The following is a 20,489-nucleotide window of genomic DNA, read 5'->3' as shown; positions in this document are numbered from 1 at the left end:
TAGCTGGGCCCTTGAAGCCTCGACGTGCCCCTGGCAGTGCCCGCATTCCCTCCCCCGCAATCTCGTCCTCCAGCACAGGCTATCAGCACCAGCCCTTCCTGGCAGGCCGCTGTCCGCATGACACCCACCAGCGAGGCCTCCTTTTCCCCTCCCCGGTGGGTGACTTCAGCGCTGCGTTGACACCCTCCAGACTGTTGCCGGGAGAGCAGCATGGTGGTGAATCCTACGCAACAGGCTTGTTTTGTACCCAGAACTGCACATGGGGTGGGTGGGAGGTGGGTTCAAGGAAAACAAAGTCGGGATAAGCAGACGTCAGCCGGCCGGGGGAAAGAGACCGTCTCGGTAAACAGGAGCCTGAAACAGGCCCATGCCGCAATCTGGCTGTGTCGAAACAGCTTGGAAATCTGGAACGCGCAGGCTGGCTTCGTCGCCTGTGGCATCTTCTGTTTAAAGGGCTAACGCGCTCTTTTAGGGGAGCAGGGAGCCCCGCTGGTCGGTCTTTGGCTGCTTGCCCCCAGCATCGGGGCTCCTTCGAGCAGGCGCTTGTGTCAGTGAGGAGAGGGGCCAAAGACAGACCCACCCCGTAAGAACTCCTGGGGCGCGCTGCTTCCTCCCCTCGCCCCTGGCCCACCCGTGTTTTGCCAGGCACGGGCTTCCGACATTCCTGACCGGGGTTCCAGGATGGCCTTGCCTGCTTGCGCAACGGCACCCGCCGATCTCCAGCGCCGCTGCGACTGAAACATGTTGTTGTTGAACTGGTTGCCTGCAAAGCTGGCCGGGTGAATCATCTCTTCCCTCTGGCCGGGTGACTCTTCCCGAGCTCGTTCGTTGCTTGGTTAATTGCAAGCAGCCCCAGCTTTTGACCGGACTTGGGGAGGGGGATTCAGCAGAGATCCGAGGGCAAAGGGCGCCTTATATGCCAGACCACCAGTTTCCTCTGTTAGTCCTTTGGGTGCCAAAGGGAAGTCCAAGATTAAAAAAGCCAACCACGCCCCACAGTGTAAAACCACTCATCCTTTTCCAGGCTGTCAAAGAAAACCAAGCTGGCTCATCTCAGATGTTAAACATTGAGTAAAGACCCCAGGCAGGGTGGCCTTAACCTGGATAGAAAGGACAGATGGTAGCAACTTGAGTGATCCAGCTTTCTAGGAAGCTTCGGGCCCAATCCAGACCCACAAAGCTGCCCACATAATGAATCCAGCTGTTGAACCAGCTCACCCAGACCGGTCATCACTTCCCCCAGGCCCCCTGGAACCTGGGATGCATCAGACACCGGTTCTGATTGCACAACTCACTAAGCCATTGTTCAACCACAGTTTATTGAACAAAGCACAGCAGGCAGGATTCACACAGCCTGCTAAGCCAGAAGCAGACCTGGTTGGAAGCTCAGGGTGTTGTGTGAATGCAGCACCAAAAGAAGAATGGTTCATCTGGGCCGCTGCAGAAACCAAAGAAGATGAGTGCTACTTCACTGCCCGATGCTCACTACGGTCTTCATAGAGTCAGCTTGCAGCCAGCTAGCCTGCCTCTTTGTGCTTCCCACCAGGCGCCCCGGCATGTGTGAAATAGCTCTCCCTGTTTTATGACAAGCACTTCCTTGCTAGGTCAACCCAGCCACCATCCTGTTCCAGACCTTTGACTAGAATGACCTTCACTGCTCACAAAGTGAACCCCACTGCAGGCAACCCCTGCAAACTCTTTTTATTCCTAACCCTCCCCTGTAATTTGCTAGACTTCACCAAGAGATGATTTACACCAGGTGTAGATTTGGCCTGCTGGAAAGAACCAAGCACCAGATGTTTGCTTGTCTGTAAAGGCAAATGTTCCTAATTATACTTTTTCCACTGCAATGCAATTTAAATTCCTTCCCTTGGAATGGTGGCCCACGGTTGGTGAGGTCCTAGGGATGAAGCCACAGCAATGTTTGGAAAACCAGAGTAGCGGCCACAATCTGGGAATCTCATACCTGGTTTTATGAATCCAGGTCACAGGTGGTGAGCGGAAGAGTCTGAAAGAATCTGGAAACGTGTCAGGGACCGACAAGAAGAAATCTGGCCCAACAGATGTGTAACATGGAAAATGATGGTAGATGTGGGGGCGAACCTTAACAGCAGGTGAACTAAACGTTTGGACACCTGAGTCACAGTTGCATTTGCAAATCCTCCAATACTCCAGCATTTAACAAATAGATGGTATGATGTGCTTGCTATGTGTTATGGGTTTAATCAAGCTTGTGCAAAATCTACAGCATTGATGTTTTCCAACTGGCCACCTAATTCCTCCATGTTCGCCCATTTTCAGAAGCCAGTGTTTCTCAACCTTGGCGACTTTAAGATGAGTGGACTTCAACTCCCAGCATTCCCCAGCCAGCAGGGAGCAGGGAGTTGAAGTCCACCCATCTTAAAGTCGCCAAGGTTGAGAAACACTGCCTTAAAGTATGAGGAGGCAGGAAAGATGCCCAAGAAAACTTGCAGCCTTTAATGAGTCGAAAAAAAAAAAGAAAGGAACATCAGTGTTTGCAATCACAGATCACGTGGTAAAGAAACAAAATGCCTACAGGTTTTGTGGGGAAAAATATCAGCCAGTGCCAAGGCTTTGGGGATTAATCAAAGGCAATTGCCCCTGCCTGAACCTGTTTTCCACTTGTGGCCATGATCCTTTAAAGGCAAACTCTAGTTGGTTTTAAGGAAAACTGGCTCGCCAGGGTGAATCTGGCTAGTGAAATGAAGACTATTATGGACCGCTGCCAATCCATGATGCCGCCGTGCTTCCCTTGGAAAGGCTAGAGCAGAATTCCCCTGCCATCTCCTTGTTCCGGAAGGAGCCTGCTGTGCGGTTCAGACATGAAATCTGGCAGGCCCAATTCGCCACCTTTCCTGCCCCGCAGAAACAGGGTCGGTCAGGAGCAGTTCAGCCCAAGGCACGGAAGCGTCCACAGGTCAGAATAAGAGACACTGAACCGTGCCAGTCTCATTTTGGCAAGATGTCTTGGAATGCTTCCCTGCCAAGAATAACCCAATTTGCCCAGCTTCCTAGGTTTACGAAACACAAGGGTAGGTGTGACACCAAAAGGAAACCAAGCCCCGTTGCGGCAAAGGGCTCGGTGTCAATCCGACGACTGAGGCCGCAGCCCTGTCTGACATCTCACTGGGAGATCTGACACATTTTTGCTCCCACATAAAATAAAAAGCCCTTTAATTCCACAGCATTCCTCCTTCACGGGGCAGTGAGGCTTACAGTGCTTGCAAGCGGGCGCTGGTATCTTCAACGGGGGTTACCCCCTCAGAAATAAAACGGAAAGGAGCCTCGATACCCACGGTGGAGTTGCCCAAAGTGGAATCGATGTTCCGTCTTTCACAACTCAGAGAACACGCGGAAACCTTTGGCCCACCCAAGAGAGCTGCTTTGACCAAGGAGCTCCTCGTCTGCCCGTATCTAATGAGACTTGCCTGGGCACCTTGCATGCCTGGACTCCGACGGAGGGAGGGTGCAAACCATGGAAACTCTCTGGACGGGAGATGCTCGCTTGCACACCGTACGAGCGCGCGCACTCGGAGGAAGAGGGGACGCTGGTTGCGGTCCTGCACGCGCCACGGGCCACGGGCCACGGGCCACGGGCCAGAGCTGGCCGGCCCTTGCGTGCCTTTGGCAGGGAGCGATGCAGGTGGACCGGGCGCAGCACGGCAGGGCGTCCCGGGGCCTGCAGCTTCCCGGCTGCGCTCAAAGCCGGGGGCGAGGCTAGGGGCCGGAGAGAGGAGGGGGCCCCTTCCAACCCCAAACCCGCGGCCGCGATTCTCCGGCGGGAGCCCAAAGCAAGGGCCCCTCGGGCGAAGGCATCCAGATGTGCCGCGGGCGAAGGCGGGGAGCCGAAGGAGCGCTGCCGCCGCCGCCGCCGCCGCCGCCGCCGCCGGAGGGGCTCTTCGCGGGGCACGCATTTGTTGCCTCCGGATGCGCGGGTCGGCGACGAGCTCCTGGCTGCCACATTTGGAAAGCGCAGCCCGGCAGCTGGTCCCAGCGGCGCCACTCCTGGGAGGATTGCCCGCCCGCGGGTCTTCCTTGCCCGGCCAGCCGCATCCGCGAGAAGCGCGTCGCGGGCGAAATGCCGGCTGGGCCGCGGGCTCGCTCGCTGCCTGCCTGCCAGCCCCGGAGGCGGGAGGGCGCGGGCTGCCGGGACCGGGCGCCCCGCTCTGCTTCCAAGACTACATTTCCCGGCAGGCGGCGGGAGCGCGGCGCAGGCGCGGCCCAGCGCAGGGCACAGCTGGAGAGGCGGGGAGGAGAGGCGGGAAGGGGAGCGTGCGCCCGCCCGCCCGCCTGTCTGCTGCTCCGGCGGGGCGCGCGCTCGTCGGCAGCCTATTGTCTGGCCGGGGTCTCGCCTCCCGCGGGGCGCCCTGATTGGCTGGCCCGGCACCCCCCGCCCCTCCGCTGCGGGCGCCCCCCGCCCAGCCGCCGCCGCCGCTGCCGCCGCTCCTTTTTCTGCTGCTCCCGCGACCGGGGCGCATCCGCGCTCCTCGCCCTGCTGGATGCGGAGGGCGCCGCCGCCGCCGCCGCCGCCGCTGCTGCATGGGGGAAGCGCCGCCGCCGCCGCCGCCGCCGCCTGGCCGCCTCGCCCCCCGCCCGCGCCCCTCGGCAAGATGATGAAGTTTCGTTTCCGCCGCCAGGGCCACGACCCCCAGCGGGAGAAGCTCAAGCAGGACATCTTCGCCTTCCACAAGGTCGGGGCCCGGGCTGGGTGCGCGCCGGGCGCCACCCCCACCCCCCCGCCCGGCCCGGGGCCCCGCGATGCTCCGGGCTCCGGCGGGCCCCGGGCGGACGGGTGGGTGGGTGGGTGGGAGGGTGGGCGCTGCTCCTCGGCCCGAGCATCGCCTGCCGCCCGGGGAAGCAGCGCCGAGGGCTGGTCCGGCACATCTGGAGGGCGCCCGGGGCTGAGGCTGGTGGAGGAGGAGGAGGGGGCACCGAAGTAGCCGGGGGGCGCGGGCAGCCTCCTTTCCTGGGGTGCCTTGTGCTTGAATTGGGTACGGGGGCGGAGGGGGTGGCGCGGGAGGAGGGGTGCGATCCAGCTGGGTGGGCTGCTCTCCTCCTCCTCCTCCTCCTCCTCCTCCTCCTCCTCGGCCGGGGCGTCCGGAAAAGGAGGGGGCGGCGGAGGGGGCCTCCCGAGGAGGGGCCGTGCGTTTCCCCCTCTTGGGTGCGTGAGAGGAGCGAGGATCAACCCGCGTTGCGTTGCGTTGCGCGGGGGGCTTGGGTTCTTCTGCTTTTTGGGGGGGAGGAGGAGAGAGATGAACTAGCCATCCTTCAAAAAAAAGGGGGAGCAATTTGGAGAAGGAGAGTTGAATTCTGCAGAGCCTGCTCCCTCCCCAGGAAGAAAGGGGCGATCTTGAGGCAGGGTCCCTCCGCAAACTTCCCCTGAAGGTTGGGAGAGATCCTGATCTGCCCCCTTCCCCTCGGAAAGAAGCTGCCCTTTTTGCATTTGCTTGTCTCCCCCCCCCCCTGCTTTGCATCTGATGCTGCCCTTCCCTCTTTGCAGTGGAGAGCCAAAAGGAGGGGCGGAGGTGGGCAGGGTCCTTTTGGGGTGGGGGTTAAAAGGAAGGGAAAGAAGACCAGGGCAGGATCCTGGGGGCCCAGCCCGAGGCTGCTCCTCCTACTCCTACTCCTGGAGTAACTACCCCAGCCCAGCCAGGCTTTGTGTTCCTGGGGCTGGAGCACCTTCCGAGTGTGTGTGTGTGTGCGCGTGTGTGTTTACCTGCATTTTTCCCTTTCCTTTTCCAGTTCCCTTCCTTCCCACGCTTGCTCCCAGCAAAGGTGTCGGTCCAGGGAGGGGTTGGTGAAAAGAGAGCTCCTTAATTTGGTCTTAACACATCCTCAGTGCTGGGCAACTTTTGCCAGGGGGTGTTGTTAGGCAGAGCCCCAGCAGACTCGTGTGCCAAGAAGCAACCCTCCCGGCCCCTCAAGGATGCATCTGGCTCTGGACTGGGAAAGGAGCAGCCCCCCCCCCGCAACCCCCGCCCCCTTTGCACACCCAGAACGGCTCCTTTTCAAACTGGGCTTCCCTGTTCTCTACAGCCTCTCTCCATTGCTCCATTCTGATCCAGCGGGAAGGAGCTCAGGAGTGGGAGGCTGGGTGTCCCTTGCGATGCTGTGGATTTCTCCCCTTCGCCTCCCCCCTTTTCTTGGCCATCTGCAGCTCCTCCACCCCCACCCCTTTTTAACTCCTTCCCCCTTGGAGTGAATGGAAGCAATAAAACTCTGGAATGGTGGATCTGCACAGTGCCGGAAGGCCGGCCTTTGACAAGAATTCGGAGGGTTCTTGTTGAAACGTTCGGCGTGCTTCAGGGATGTTTGGGCAGGGTGGGGAGATGCTCCTCTGTCGCTTAAATAGCTCCCAGATTGTTCCTCCTCCTCCTCCTCCTCCTCCAAAGAGTTTTAAGGCATTTTGGGGATATGAGGCCGTGGCATTTCCAGCTTCGTGCGAACCAACTCGGCTGTTCCTGGCGAGACCCAGAAGTATGGGAAAAAGTCACGCCAAGAAGAGCAGCTCCTGTTCCTCCCCCACCCCAACAGCTCGGCCGCTTTGTCCAGAATTCGGGAGCACGTCTTTGGGGGCTGGAAGAAATCCGCCCCCTCTGGAGCTCTGTCCCCCTTACAAAGTAGCATCTGTTCTGCGAGCGGCAACCGCTGAAGGGCAAAACCGTGCCCCGGGTTTAGGAGAGCCGTTCACGGTCTAGCCTCCCCCTCCCAAAGCTGTGGTGGCCTTCAGGGTCCCTGGAGAGCACCGGGTTGGGGATGCTGATACATAGGCAGAGCTAGTCCATATTCCCAGGAAGCGATTTGCACCTTCAGAGTGTGCTGAGATTCCTGGTTTGTTGTTTCAACAGCTCTTCTTGTTTAATGAGAAAACCCACGCAAGACAAGCTATGTCTGAGCCAAGATTTCTGTCGGGGGAGGACGTTTGGCAATACCCCGCCTGGGCTGGGTTCAAACTTGGGAGCAAAAAGATTGATTTCGGTTGCTCGCATCTTCTTTTTCCTCAGAGGAGTTTCCTCCCCCTTTACAGTCTTCCCCTTCTCGTGCTTTACTTTTGCGTTCTTCCTTGGGCCGTTTCATGCTGGTGGCCCCTTAAAGTCAACTCTTCCAGGGCCTGCATTGTTGGAAAGGAGAGGAGAGAGCGGCTGACTAAATCCAGATTGTATCTTGGATACATCCGCTGCTATGTTTGCTCCAGACAAATAGCCTGCAGTCGGTTCTTGCTTTGGGTCAAATTCAGGGCCGTGATTCTCTTTACCTGGGAGTCGCAGCCGCTGACCGAAAATATGGAATGCGTTAAGCCCCCACCTCCTTGGGAAACATCAGCGTTTTTCCCCCTTCCCACCTCCCAAGGTCGTTGACTGAGGAATACTGTCATCTAATCTCTCCTTTCTTCGATTCGACAGAAACCGAGTTAGGAATACGCCTGAAATGGCTGGCGTGCAGGGCAGAAAACTCAGAGCTGGTGTTTGTGGTTGCCCACCGATCTGGCAGCTGATTCCCTCCTCCTCCATTGTTCCTGTTTTTTTCTTAAAGAAAGCTCGTGCAGGATTGTGCCCCGTGGGTCAGAGTTAACTCTCCACAGTTGGGCTTCGAGGCAGCTGTACCTCTTATTTATTTCATTGCATTTAATCCTGCCCTTCTTCCTGGGGCGCTCGATGGCGTCGTCTTTCTTTCTTTCTCTCCCCCTGTTGATAATCCTTACAACGGCCCTGTGGGGTAGGCTGTGGCAGTGGTTGGTCCAAGATCAATGAGTGAGCTTTGGGGCTGAGGAGGGGTTTGAACGTCTGTCTTGCCCCTCACCACCTCGCCCGGGGTGGATAATCCAGGGGGTTCTGGGTAGTTTTGAACTCCCAATGCCCAAGAGGCCCACGGAATGCCACCCCAAGGGAAAGTGGCTGAAGTGGCCCGTGTGGCTTGTTTGTTCCTTGCAGGGGAAACAAAGACCCGCCTGTGGACTTCTCCTTGGTCCGAGATGGCCCCCCCATTCGACAGGGCAACCTTTTCCGGTGTCTCTGTCTGCAGCCTGGCGTGTTGCAACACGGAAGGGGTGGGAAAGGTTCCCTCCCTGGCTGGGATGCGTTTTGCCCGTGAGCCTGCCGTTAAAAGGCCCAGCAGCACAGCCAGTAAAAAGCGGGGGGGGGGGGGGGCGGCACGATTGATCCCTCTTCTTGGTATTATTGTTTTGAACTTTGCCGAGGGAGGCTGCCGGAAAGCCCGTTGACCTTGGAGCGGCTTGCTCTGTGGCTGCACGTGGGGCCTTGACCAACAGGGCAGGCAGGTGGGCTGCTCCCAGGCCACCACGGGCTCTCCCACGTTGGTGCACTCTCGGTGCCTCCTGGCACGGCCCTGGATGAGCGCCTTTAAAATGGTGAAGGCGAGGGCGCTGCTCCCTGCAAACACGCCCAGGCTACCTGGACACACCTCCGTGGCTGGGTTCAGCACTGGGGCTGGGTGGTCTGGGGTTTAGGTGGCAGGAAACCCGGGCAGCATTAAGCCATGATTGGGTTTTTTTGTTGTTGAGGGCAGCAAGTCGTTTAGACTCAGGACTTTGGGTTGTTGGCCTGCGATTAGGGTATCTTGTGAACCCAGACAGTGAGTAACCATTAGAAGAGAATCTCTGCAGCTCAGGGCTGAATTGCAGAGTTCTTGGGGGTCTCGGAGCTGGGTGGTTTTCTCGCAGAGGTTTCGTTACCGGTTGTGCCCAGAAATGAAACGTCTGGAAGAAAAACACCAAGCTCCGAGAGCCCCAGGGACTCCACAGCGAGTAACCAGATTCACACATCTTGAGGCAGCCCTGTTTGACTTCACTCAGAAGCAAATCAACTACCTTTAGAAAGTTGGGTTTAAAAGGACCTTCATCCTGTCCTTCGGCAGAAAGTCCACATGTAGATTTTTTTGGAATTGAGTCCCTCCTCCTCCTCCGTGGTGGTCAAAAGTGAAGATGCACTACAAATTCCCTCTTTTTTTCCCTTCGGAACGAAAGTTGAAAACTGAGCAACAAGACTGCCCATCTCGGGTGATTTAAACTTGCAGTAGAAGCTGGAAATACTGCGTCTGAAAGCTCTCCGTGCAACACAGTTCCGTGCAAGTTAAAACACAACAGCAGCGCCTAGCAGATGGCGGACGTGAGGCGCCTTTTCTCCGCTGCGCTGTTCTTGTGTATCCGCGGAGCTTGTAGCAGAAGAGAGACTTCACACGCTTAATAGTTCCCCCACTCAGAAGACAATCCAGAGGTTTCTCCTGGATGCAGAAAACAGCTGCCAAGCGTGCGATGCCTCAGTAGGATTAACAAGGAGACGTAGCGCCATTCCCAGCCTCCCTGGGAAGGTCGGGGTGTAACCTGGGGTATGTTTGAGTCAGGGGTACCCAGCTGCCCACTGGACGCAGCGAATATAGTTCGGGGCTCTGTGTCTGCTTGAAGAGGGGCTAGGAAGGAAAAGAGTCCTCTTATTCCAGTTTCTTTTAAAGAAGGAAAAAGCCTTTGGGAATTATTATTCCAGAATAAGAGTGTTCCTCCCTCTCTCATCCCCACCCCCCGGAGAAGCTTGGGCTCTGTATGACGTGTAGCTGGTGCGTCACAGATCCTCCTCTCTGGTTATGGCAGGAATATTTGGGAAGGGAAGAGGACGACCAGGAGCCGCCCTTCTCCCATCTGGGCTGTTTTCTCCTGCTCAGTTTTAACACCCTCCACCTTGCGACGTAGAATCTAGGTACTGTAAATTGGGGCGTGGAGGTGCACCCAGTGTTTTGGTCTGGGTTTGCTTAACAGAGCTGCAGGGACAGGTCTGAAGAATCGGGGAAGCCCTTGGTTTGGATCTCGGCTCCTTTGGCCGTGTCAGAAGACTGGCTCTTTCTCTCCAGCATGTTTGGGCCAAAGCAGAGCCTGCCAAGTTCAATGGGATAGCTGCCCAGGAAGCCTTAGGCGAGCTGCTCCCTCTCAGCCTCCACCTCCCTCTTGACAAAAGGCGGATGGTGCTCACTCACCTTGCAGGATTGTTAAGATTGCTGGCCTCCCATGTGCCGAATTCTTGGAATATTCTAAACCAGTGTGGCTCCACCTCAGCAGCTTTAAGAGGAGTGGGCTTCAACTCCCAGAATCCCCCAGCCAGCACAGCTGGCTGGGGGATTCTGGGAGTTGAAGCCCACTCCTCTTAAAGCTGCTGAGGTGGAGCCACACTGCTGTAAACCCCTGTGTTTCTGCCTGAGCACCATTCCTCTCAAAAGAAGAGTCCTCCAGAAGTTCTCCGAGAGCCTGCAAAATGCACTCTCCAAGCCCCCCCACAACCCTGCTCCCTGATCCCTTTTCAACTGGAGATGCTGGAATGGGGTGGGGGTCCTTTTGAATGCAAAGCTGGTTCCCCCTCTGGAAAGCTGTGATGCATCCCTGGGTGAAAGGGGTAACCTACTTCCGTCGGGGCTTCTGCACCGCTCCCTCAGGCCTTGTTTTTGGGGGGAGCAGGGATGGGTCGCCCAATTGGTGTTTGGGCTTCCAGAGAGGCAGTGAAAGAATTGGCATTCCTGTTTCCTTGTGGTGTATTCCTTCCTTCACGCAAAGGATTTTGAGACCCGACTCTCCCCACGCTCCTCCAGTGGATCGATTGAAAACGCAGGTGTCTGCTGCCCGGGAGGCTTGGTGCGGGCAGCGTGCCAGGCGGAGGACAGATGCATGGGAGAGAGGCAGAGCTTGGGTGCTGTCAGCTGCCAGAGGCTGTCTTGAGTTCCCCAGCAGCACGCTTGCGAGAAGAGAGGTGTCTCGCCTTCTGCGGCTCTGCCGTTTCTTCCAAAACACGAGAACTGCACGGAGAGGGGGCTGTAAGAGTTCTGGACGTCCCAGTCGCTTAAGGACCAGATGATCTTCGCTGATGGGTGCTCTGGGCGCTGGACTGGGACCGTGTGCCTTTCCAGACGTGCCTAGATCACAACTCCCAGCCTTCCTTTCCGTTGGTGCGGCTGCTGGGGAAGGGAGTTCAGGAACATCTGGAGGCCCCAAAGTCAGCAGAGCGGCCTCTTCCTGGCCTTTGCAGCTTTTCCTGCAGGCTGCACCACGGCTGAGTGGCAAACCTCTCTCCTGTTTGGAAGGGCAGGAGGCCTTGACTTGGGCGAGCTGTGGCTGGCAGGAGTCCAGCAGCAGGAGCAGTTGACCTGCCTGTTTGGAACTTGGGATTGTGCAACCAAAATCGTCCCTCTGAGGCCGGGCCTTGCAGGTCCCGAGGCTGAGGAACCCGGCCTCAGGGTTGTGAACCTAAATGCATCAAATGTGCCTCCACGCGTAAGGGCGTCTCTTCTGGAATGAGCAAGTGCGCCATTCAAGGCAGGCTCCTTCCTGAACCGGGCCGGTCTGACAGGTCATCAAGGAAGGAGCTGCTCCCAAGGAGGCGGCCGAGGTCCTCCCATCTGGCATCTGATCGCAGGGCCGTATCTCCTGGGCTCATCGGGGTAGGATCTGGAAGGAAAATATGCACTGGGGTTGACTCTGACTCCACCCAGGTTTGGCTGTGATGCTCTCCGGGTGCAGGATAGGCTCATCCCTGGTGTGGCAACACGGCATGGATGCACGACTTGTCTGCTTGGTCTTGGCCACCCGTGGGGCGGTCTTCTTGCTAAGGCGGGATCCTGAACGCGCAGAGAAGGGCTGACGTTAGCACAGCCACTGCAGATACCTGTTTTCTCGCTGGACTGCGGGGCGCGTCCTGTGGCCGTTGCCTTCTCTTCCCCTGTTCTTCATCAGCTCCCCTGCTCCGTCCTTGCGCCTGCAGGGACCTTCTCTTTCCGGCTTATGGATCCTCCTTCAGGGAGAGGAGTCTGTTGGCGCAATCCGAATGGCAGGAGGTGTCTCAGCTGGCTACCGTTCCTTCCCCACCTTTGCTGGGAATGCGGTGCGCCGTTGGCATACTGGAAGATGATTTAATGTGCCCTGCGTTAAATCCTGCCTCCTCACACTTCTCTCCTGCAGGAACCCCCCCAAACACACACACACACACACACACACACACACACCCCTTGGGCAGCAAAGAGTTGCGATTTGTCCCTCACCTCTCTGCTTAAAAAGACCAGGTTGCAAGGAGTGGGAACGAAGAACCCTCGTTGCGGTCTTTGACAGCCGTCCCTTGGCGAGGGCTGCTTCGTAAATCCCTTGCTCAGGTGCCAGAATGCAGTCGGAAACTGTCCATAAAGTGGAATCCTTAATTCGCTGCTTTGGATTCCCTGTTAGACGTTCGCCTCTGAAATTTGTAACTAGGCCAGCTGCGGTTTCTGGAGCCGCTCTTGCTACTTCAAGGGCCGGTATTGTGCCTTGTACGCCCTGTCTTACGGGAAACGTCCAGTTCGTGGAGAAGGATGGGGAAGAATGAGCAGGGCCTGTCTGACCCGGGCATGTACTAAAAGGGCTCTGCTAAGGTTTGCTGAGTGATTCTGATTCTGAGTGATTCTGGTTGAGTCTGGGTGAGGAAGGGAGGAAAGATGGAAGGAAGGAAAGATGGAAGGAAGGAGAGAGGGAAGGGAAGGGAAGGAAGGAAGGAGAAGGAAGGAGTCTCCTAGATCTTAGGCGTGTACCGAAGCATGTTGGAGACTGTAGGGCAGACTCCCTCGACTGCTGTGCACCAGTGACCTAATCTTGCCTCACCCCGCCCAGGATTCCTAAGTGTTCCTATTTCTCCTTTTAAAACACAGTAAGGGATGGACAAAAACTGGGTCCTGGGGAGCCGGATGAGCCTTCGGGAGCCTCCAGGTGCCTTCCAGACCTCCTCCTCCTCCTCCTCTTTGCAACTATGCAAAGCAACCCCGTGAGCTGGGGAAGTTGGGGGAGCGTTAGGTTCAAACCTTCCAGCGATGGGGGGGGGGTGTCCCAGCTCTGCTTCTCATCCAGGGGGCCTGGACACCAGGCCAGGATGTTCTCTCCACTGTGTGTGTGTTTCCCACAGGGCCCCCTGGCCCCTACTTCTACTGTGTGGTCTCCTGAGGAGGGGAGAAGGGGGGCTGAGGCTGACCAGGGAGAGGAAGCGGGAACCTTCCTGCCGGAGAGCATTTTAGGAGCGCCTTTTTCTCTGTCCCTGCCAAGTATTCACTCGCATTGACCCTGCTCCTGGGAGAAGTGAAGTTGGAATTGGCTGAAAAGATTCATTTGTCTGTCCAATCCTGCGGTCCTGGGCTGAATGGATTCTCAGGGGGAGAAGAAGGGAGGGGTCCTCGGACTGTGCTCCAGGCCAACTCTTTATTAACTGATTCTTTCTTTCTGAAGACTCGGGAGCCCGGCTGGAGTGGACTGGTCCACCTGCATTGCGTGGGCTGCCTCGACTTCCTTAATTCCTTAGGAGAGGTGTTGGCCGGTCTGGAAGACCACCAGCTTCTTTGGATCTGTTTAGAGAACATCTGACAAAGCCTGGCCCTTCGGGGAGGTTGCCAGCTCATTCCAGCTCGGCCCCCCTGACTTTTTATCCAGCTGTGCCAAAATAGAAAGGGTGAAGTTTTTCCCATCGCTTTATTTCCAAGCCTGGAAAAGTTTCAGCAGTTGCTTTTCTGTCTCTAATAGAAATAAAGATGGTATTAGTAAGAAAATAAGGATTTGCCTTCTCCGTGTCTTTGGGCCGGGTAAGAAGTTGAGGAGCAGAGTCAGGGAAAAAACTGGGCCGCTCAGAGAAGCATGAGCATCTCTTCACGTGTTGTTCTTCCTCTACCGTGTCTAAAATTGGTACGTGCTGCCTACAGTCTAAAAATGGCTCAGGCCTGATTGTCTGAAGGGGAGATTGGAAAGGCAAAGAGAACTAAGTTGGTGCATCTAAACCAGGCTTCTCCAACCCAAGGTGGGAACAGCAACTGGGAGAATAGACCAGCCAAAGTTTCAGCCTCCCTGAAATCTAGGCCTGGAAGGTGGTGAGATATTCCTCCTGCATGGAGGACAAGGCACCTGGCATCCTTGCAGCATATGCAAGACAATCGTGATGCTCGTCCTAGAGCCAGCCCTCCTTCATGTTGCATGGCAGCTGGACTAGGTGGCTGCAGGACAATGGTAGGGTTTGGCTCCCATGGGGGAGGAGCAGGAGGAGGAGGAGGAGGAGGAGGAGGAGAATTGGAGGGCCCAGACTGGGGGTTTCATCAGCGCCCCTTCCTCTTTTCTCTCTGTGGCTCAGCTGGCACACCCTTGGATAACGCTTGATATGTTCTTGGGTTTCATGCAAACCAACAATTGGAAGCCTGCTTGGACCTAAGCAACATGGCTCCCTGGCTTGTGATTCTGTGGCAGAGGGTCTCCTTGACCTGGAAGGTCGTTTGGGAGCCACTCCTCTGAGAACGATCTGCTTCTGCATCTCCTGGGCCTGCCGGTCATCCCCCATCCTGGAAGGCATGCCCAACAGTCCTCTCCTGCTTTGATGGCCCTCCAACATGATTCTGTCTTCTCCTTTTCCTTCCAGATGGTGGAGCATGGCTTCCCCAACCAACCCAGCTCCTTGGCCTTTGATCCCAAGCTGCGCATTATGGCCATTGGAACCAAATCGGGAGCGGTGAAAATGTATCCTTCTTGGCGGGGCAACAGCTGCCTTTCTGGGCATGGAGGTCTGGCAGCAGGTGAAAATGAGGGTCCCTGTCAAGCCTGCAGCACTGGGATTGGAGACCACCTGAGGGTTTGGGGAAGGACATTAGTCCTTGGGTGCCCTAATGTTGATTGCTTCAGAATTCTTGCTGTTGAGGACCTGTTCATGTGCAGTGCGTCTCCTGGGAATTATGAGCGCAACGTATTCTAAGCCAGGGTTCTCCAATCTGTCAGACTCCAAAGATGTTGGGATTGCAACTTGCAAGGTAGTTGGGAATTGGGGAATTGCAGCCCCAACCCATCTGAAGGTGCCAGCCTGGGGAAAGCTGATTGGAGTGTTTGGTTAGACAATGTTTGGTGATAATGGTTGAAACCGAAGTCTTGGGTCCTTTTTGTGAATATACTAGAGCAGAACTTTGCCATGTTTTCGGGACGTTCTCTTGCTAATACTCCTAGCAACTCTGCACTTTGGCTGGTTAGCTTTATCCCCATAATGCAAGGTGTTTCAAGAAGGAATCTACCATATTTTCAGTTGGTGAGAGATTTAAGCATGGTCTCCCGTGATTCATTGCTTCTTCCTTCACCACCGTTGGGGAAACTATGACCCTCCAGATAGGCAAACTACAATTCCAAGGATCCCTTGGTTATGGCGGTCAGGTTGTAGTTCTACAATTGTTAGCAATTCTTTTGCTTGCGTTGCCAGTGAAGATAACCCCAAAATTGCCATGGATTTGTTCCCAGACGGCTGAGTCTGTGACTGGATAGCGTGAAGGCAACAGCTGCTCTAGAAGATGTCCAGGGTTCTCTTGTAGCCCAGCAGATAGCAACTGGGCTTTTCTTATCCTGAATGTTGGTGGACTTTCTGAAGGTCAGCCTTCTCTCACCTCCGGATGGGCTCCAAACTGCAGAATTCTCAGCCATGACAATGCCGGGTAGGATTTATGGACACTTCATACTTTTGGGGTCAGCCAGCTGGGAGAAGGCTGGTCTAGATGGAGGACACTTTAATATACTAGAGTCGGAGAACAGGAGACCATGTTTTCCTTTCTATTTTCTCACATTCACCCATTTTATTTTATTTTTTGCCCAAGTTACAAGGCTCAGAACTCGAAATGTGTGGAATTCAGACCGTCCTATTCCCTGACTTACTCTAGTCAGTAAAGCAGGAAAGTATTGGACACTACCTCTAGTAGAACTCCTACTTCCAGTGCTCCATCTCCAGGCCTTTCTCAAGTTTCTCCCTTTCAGGCAATGGGAGCTAAAGCTTTTCTTTCTGGAGCACCTGAATTTATTTATTTTGTTTTAGTTCTGTGGACTTTGGGGGCGGCCGCCTGCCGAGATGGCGGAGGACTCCTCTGCGCTTTTCCACCTTGTAACTTGCTACAGGCTCCAAGGCGGACACAATTTGCTGGCATTTGCAACACCCCAGGGCAGCCCCTTGCACATTTCAAACCTTTCTGGTGCCTCGGTCGGGTAGAGACATGAAAGGGAATAGCCTTCCTGAGTTCCTTTTCCATCCCTTGGCAGGGTGGCCACGCTGGGTTTATTTTCTTGCTCTTCCTGAAGCCGCTGACTATTTGGGGGAGGGGGGTGGGGGGAGGCAGGATCCAAAGAGAATTAATGCACCATCTGCTGTTCTTGTACCTTCTCTCCGGCGCTCTTAAATTACAGGCGCAGGTTTAAACGACGGCGCCGGAACGCAGGAATTGCTGGTCTTGGAGCCCGGCTGATTTGGGGAGAGGGAGGAGCCGTGGCCCTGGGCCCCTGGCGCTGCAGGTTGGCATGGATGTTCTCGGTCTTTTCATCGCTCCCTGGGAGGAGGGCGTCGAGCAATCCCCGAGGTGGTTCGGTTTGCTTTGGAGAGCGTTAATTGCCAGGTGTGGGGGAACGCCAGGCAGCGACCTGAAGGTCCCCGCGTGCTTTTCTGAACCCCGAGAAAGCAGCGTCCAAGGCAGGGGTGCGCGATGTGCTTTAGGGAGGAGTTGAGCTGGGAGGAAGGGCGGCGTGCGTGTTCTTCACGTAGCCTTCCCGGGCAAGCTGGGCGAGGATAATGGGAGTTGAAATCCAACGCCCTGAGGGTGCACCCGGTTGGAGGAGATCCTCCAGACGGAAGGATGGTGCTGGGGTGCTCCTCTCTGACAAGCTGCCCCCCCGCCCTGCCAGCTCACCCTCTTCCACTGTCTTTGACCTCGCGAAGAAGGGTTCTGGATGTTGCCGCTGTTATCCGGAGCTCGGGGAACGTGGGGGTGACTAAAGATGCTTCAAAGGGCCCCCCTCAGCGGCTCCTTCTGTTTTTCACTGCGTGCTCGTGGTGATGAATCATTTTCACATTTGTGGTTGCCGCCAAGCGAGGCTGAGCAGGAAACTGTAAAGAGGCTGAAATAATGGAAGCGCAACTGCCTGCCAGGGTCTTCCTGCCCGCGTCCCCGAGGGCAAGAGTTGGAAAGTTTTCCCCAGGGCTCTTGGCGCTGGGCCACCGTCCACTGCTGCTGAGCTGAGTGGGGGCGGGCGGTCTTTGTGTGCGTGTGGTGTGTGGCGTGCGAAGCCTGACTGGAGGAGCGCTGAATAGAGGCGTTTGGGAAGCCACTTGGAGGCTTAGCAGCCTCCCCGACCTCTTTTCAAGCGGGGGCCTCGGCGTGCCTGCCGGGGGATGCCGCGTCTCCATGGCGTTGGCAGCCTTGTGAACACAATGCGCGGGACACGCATGTTCTCTCCCTCCTTCTCTTCCCAGGTCGCTCCTGTTTGATCTTCCTGCATATCCTTGCCTCCCCCTTTCCTGGGGGGGAGTAGGCTCAGAGCAGCGGCCCGCGTGTGAACCCCCCACCAGAGTTTTTAAAGGGCTGCGTGATAAAGCCCCTTTTCTCCCAGCTGAAATAGGTAGGTCCTGCTTAAATGGAAACCCGCCGGAATCAAACTCCACATCGAAGGTAGTGACTTGAGAGTTAAAATTCCTTGAAGAATGTATTCCCAGCATGTTGAGTTTTAAACACATGGCATAAAGAGGCTGGCTGGGATTTCTCTTGAAGTCTTGGTTGGATAACCCCAATTTGTTGAATAAACCAGCATGGGCTGGCTCCGTAGAACGCGCCGCGCCAACGGGATCTCTGCTTGCAAGGAGAATTCCTGGCTGGAGAGAAAGGGAAGATAAGGCGAGGGCATGAATGCTTAAGCAGCACAGTGGGATCACATCAGCAGAGACGTAGCGAATTTTAAATCCCAGCGCTGTTGCGTGTATTTTATTTTAGGACTGCATCGTGTCCCTCCCAACTGTCGGGTTTCTCCCCTAGTTGCTGCTTGCTGCTGCACACGTTAATGGTATCCTCACACGCCTGGTTAGCCCTTAAGCCTAGTTTAAATTTTCAAGGCAACTTTTGAAGGCAAGGAGGGCTCCGCTTTGGGCGTTCACGGCCGGTGTCTCGGAGGTGCGAGTGCCTCCTTGATCTGGGAACTTCATCGCTTGCAAAGGAGAGTCTGCCTTTGTCTGCTTTCAAAACAGTTTGCATTTTAAAACCCCCTCTGCCCCCGGGGAAGGCTGGAGTTGGAGCTGGAGGGTGGAAACCCAGGCGTCTTTGCAGATCAGCTGGCTTTGGGGGGTTGCTTTTGCAGTTGGAGTTTGGGGCGTCTCAGTCTTTCGCTTTTTTCCGGTCACTCTGCAAGGACTCCCCCTCCCGCCCCGCTGCCCCCAACATTTCCTTTCAGCATCTGTAGTGCGTTGGAAGCCTGTCTTGGCTGCTGGCTTAAGAACAGAGGATCAAGTTCTTAAAGGAGCGGGGCGGGGGGAGCGCTCAGCAGGGCTGGGTGGGAAACAGCTGAAGCAGCTAAAAAAAATCCCTTTTGCTCCAAAGGAGCCTCTGCTTCGAATCTTTCTCCCTGTGGCCCTTTGCCAAAAGGAACTGGGGGGGGGGCAGATGCTGGAATCACGTTCGCCCCTCCATGAAATAACCCCCCCGAATCGGCTCCTGGCGTAGGCACGCTCCCTGGGCAAGGACAAACGCACCCAGTTCAGTTTTAGAGCTGTAAACCTCATCGCCGGGTGTTTGAACCTGGTGAGATCTCTGCAAGCGATTCGATGCTTTTTAGCGCTCTGGAGATGGCGTAGGCCGTGTTTCCTGACCTTAGCAGCTTGAAGATGTGTGGACTTCGACACCCAGAATTCCCCTCCGTGGGGCTCTGGGCTGTGGGGAACGGCTTCTGCGGCTCACTCTTTGGCTGGAGGCCCCCGTGGCTGGAGGGATTTGCTTTGTGGGAAGTTGGGCAGGTGGCCGGCCGCCTTGCATCCCTCCGGCTGGGGGGTTGGCAGGGCAGCCCCGGGCGGGAGCCAGGAGAAGGAAGAGGATGCATCTTGTGCCGGGCTGCATCCTTGCTGACTCCTGGGAGATGACAGGGGACAGGGGGGATGAGCGGATCCGGTCTTCGGTCCTCCTCAGAGTACGAGGACTGAGATTCTGCCCGTCCCCACTTCTCCGCCGTCCCGGCTCTTGCAGAGTTGCACCCTCAGCTAAAGAGATGCTCTGGGCCAAAGACGGGGGACATCTGCGAAGGGGGCCCATTGTGGCCGCTGCTATGCCCATGGGTTGCTTGTGGGAGGATATGAGAGGCAGGGACGATGGGTGTACGTGAGAATCCTCACTTGGGTCATTGCGAGGGGCCAGCGCCATCTGGGGCTTCTGCATTTGCCTCGGTGGAGGAGGGAAGGGCCAGAGGCAACGGGCCTTCTGCATTGACCAGCCCCCCGTCTTTCCCCCTCCTCCCCCTGCAACGCCGGTCCACCCAAAGAAGCCGCAGCCTCCGGGCAGTTGGAAAAGAAGGGGCTAGATCTGTGGGGGATGGGCTGCTTCTGAATAGCCGAATGACTTTGGGGGTCACTGTCCAGGAAACTGGGGCAGAAAATCACGTGCGTGTTTCCTTCTGTGGCTTTCCCGTCGGACGGCATTCGCTCCGTTTCACTCAGTCTGTCTGTTGATTTCCGCAGAACTGGGAACGGCTTTGGCCGCAGATGACTTTTCCCTGCTTCTCTGATCTTCTCTAAGGGGTCACTTCATCATTTTTTAGGGGGAGGGAGGAGATGCCCTGGGTCAGTCTTGGGGACAGACGCGGTTTGCGCTGAGGCACTGGAACAGCTGTGCATACATTCAGCTTCGTAAATAGACTCTTCAGAGGGGGGGCTGGAGCCTTGAGGGCCCCTGCGTGTCCCAGGCCTCTTCTGGCAGAACTGGGGGAGAAACCATTCCTGCCCAGTCAGTAAGGCGCTGCAGGGTGCAGAGGGTGGCCTCTCTCTGAAATGCCCCGTCTTTGCCAGTCGGGACACCCAGGGCAGCTCTGTGGGCCTTTTCTTAGTTGTGGGCGGCTGCATTTTGCTGCTTCTCGGGGGTCAGCAACGGGGCTGATTCTCCCCGGCTCGGCTGGCCGCTACTGAACTGGGGCGTGAGCTTTCTGTCCGCTGATGCAAAGATCTTTCCCTCCCAGAGGGAGCTGCGATGCTGGCTTGGGGCATCAGGTCTCCGAGAGCCGCGCGTTCTACCTTGGTCACAGTTTAAGGGGGCCGCTAGCCCCGAGCCCTCCTGTCGCTTGCCCGCTGTGGCACGGGCAACGATGCCGAAAGAGTGGCGTTGTCCATGCAGCGGAGTTTGAGTGATTCATGCACAAAATGCCAGATATGTGGGTCTGTGGGAGGAAAGCGGGCATGACCGTGAAAGTTTATTATGGGCCGCGACGTGTGTTTGGGTCAGAGATCTCCCCTTCAGCCCGGTTTTCTCCTGCTCCCGAACGTGCCAGCCCGTTATTGGCAGAAGGCTGCCTGCCTGCCTGCCTCTTACGCTGGGCTAGCTGCCAGCCTGGGGTGCCTTAAACACCTTGTGGGCCAGCCTCGCGGATCTCTTTTGCGGGTTTTTTAGACGTTGCAGCAAGCAAGATTTCCTGCAGTCTCGAGCAGCATCTGCGG

The 20,489-nt window shown here is 56.4% G+C and overlaps 1 protein-coding gene across 2 annotated transcripts in view; it reads left to right on the top strand.

Moving 5' to 3' along the window:
- The first annotated feature begins 4,302 nt into the window (after positions 1–4,302).
- Positions 4,303–20,489, top strand: part of LLGL1 (LLGL scribble cell polarity complex component 1) — a 36,829-nt gene continuing 20,642 nt past the window's right edge. For both annotated transcript variants that reach the window (XM_088147919.1, XM_088147918.1), the window contains exons 1-2: positions 4,303–4,712; positions 14,430–14,527. In XM_088147919.1, the coding sequence (XP_088004045.1) occupies positions 4,521–4,712; positions 14,430–14,527 (290 nt within the window). In that variant the 5' untranslated portion in view covers positions 4,303–4,520. The remainder of the gene's footprint in view (positions 4,713–14,429; positions 14,528–20,489) is intronic.

The sequence above is a fragment of the Python bivittatus genome, unplaced genomic scaffold (assembly GCF_059951505.1).
Source record: "Python bivittatus isolate LINGU-HERP-01145 unplaced genomic scaffold, Pbiv_v1 ctg000560_np1212, whole genome shotgun sequence".
NCBI lineage: Eukaryota > Metazoa > Chordata > Lepidosauria > Squamata > Pythonidae > Python > Python bivittatus.
This window is presented reverse-complemented; position numbering and strand designations above follow the sequence as displayed.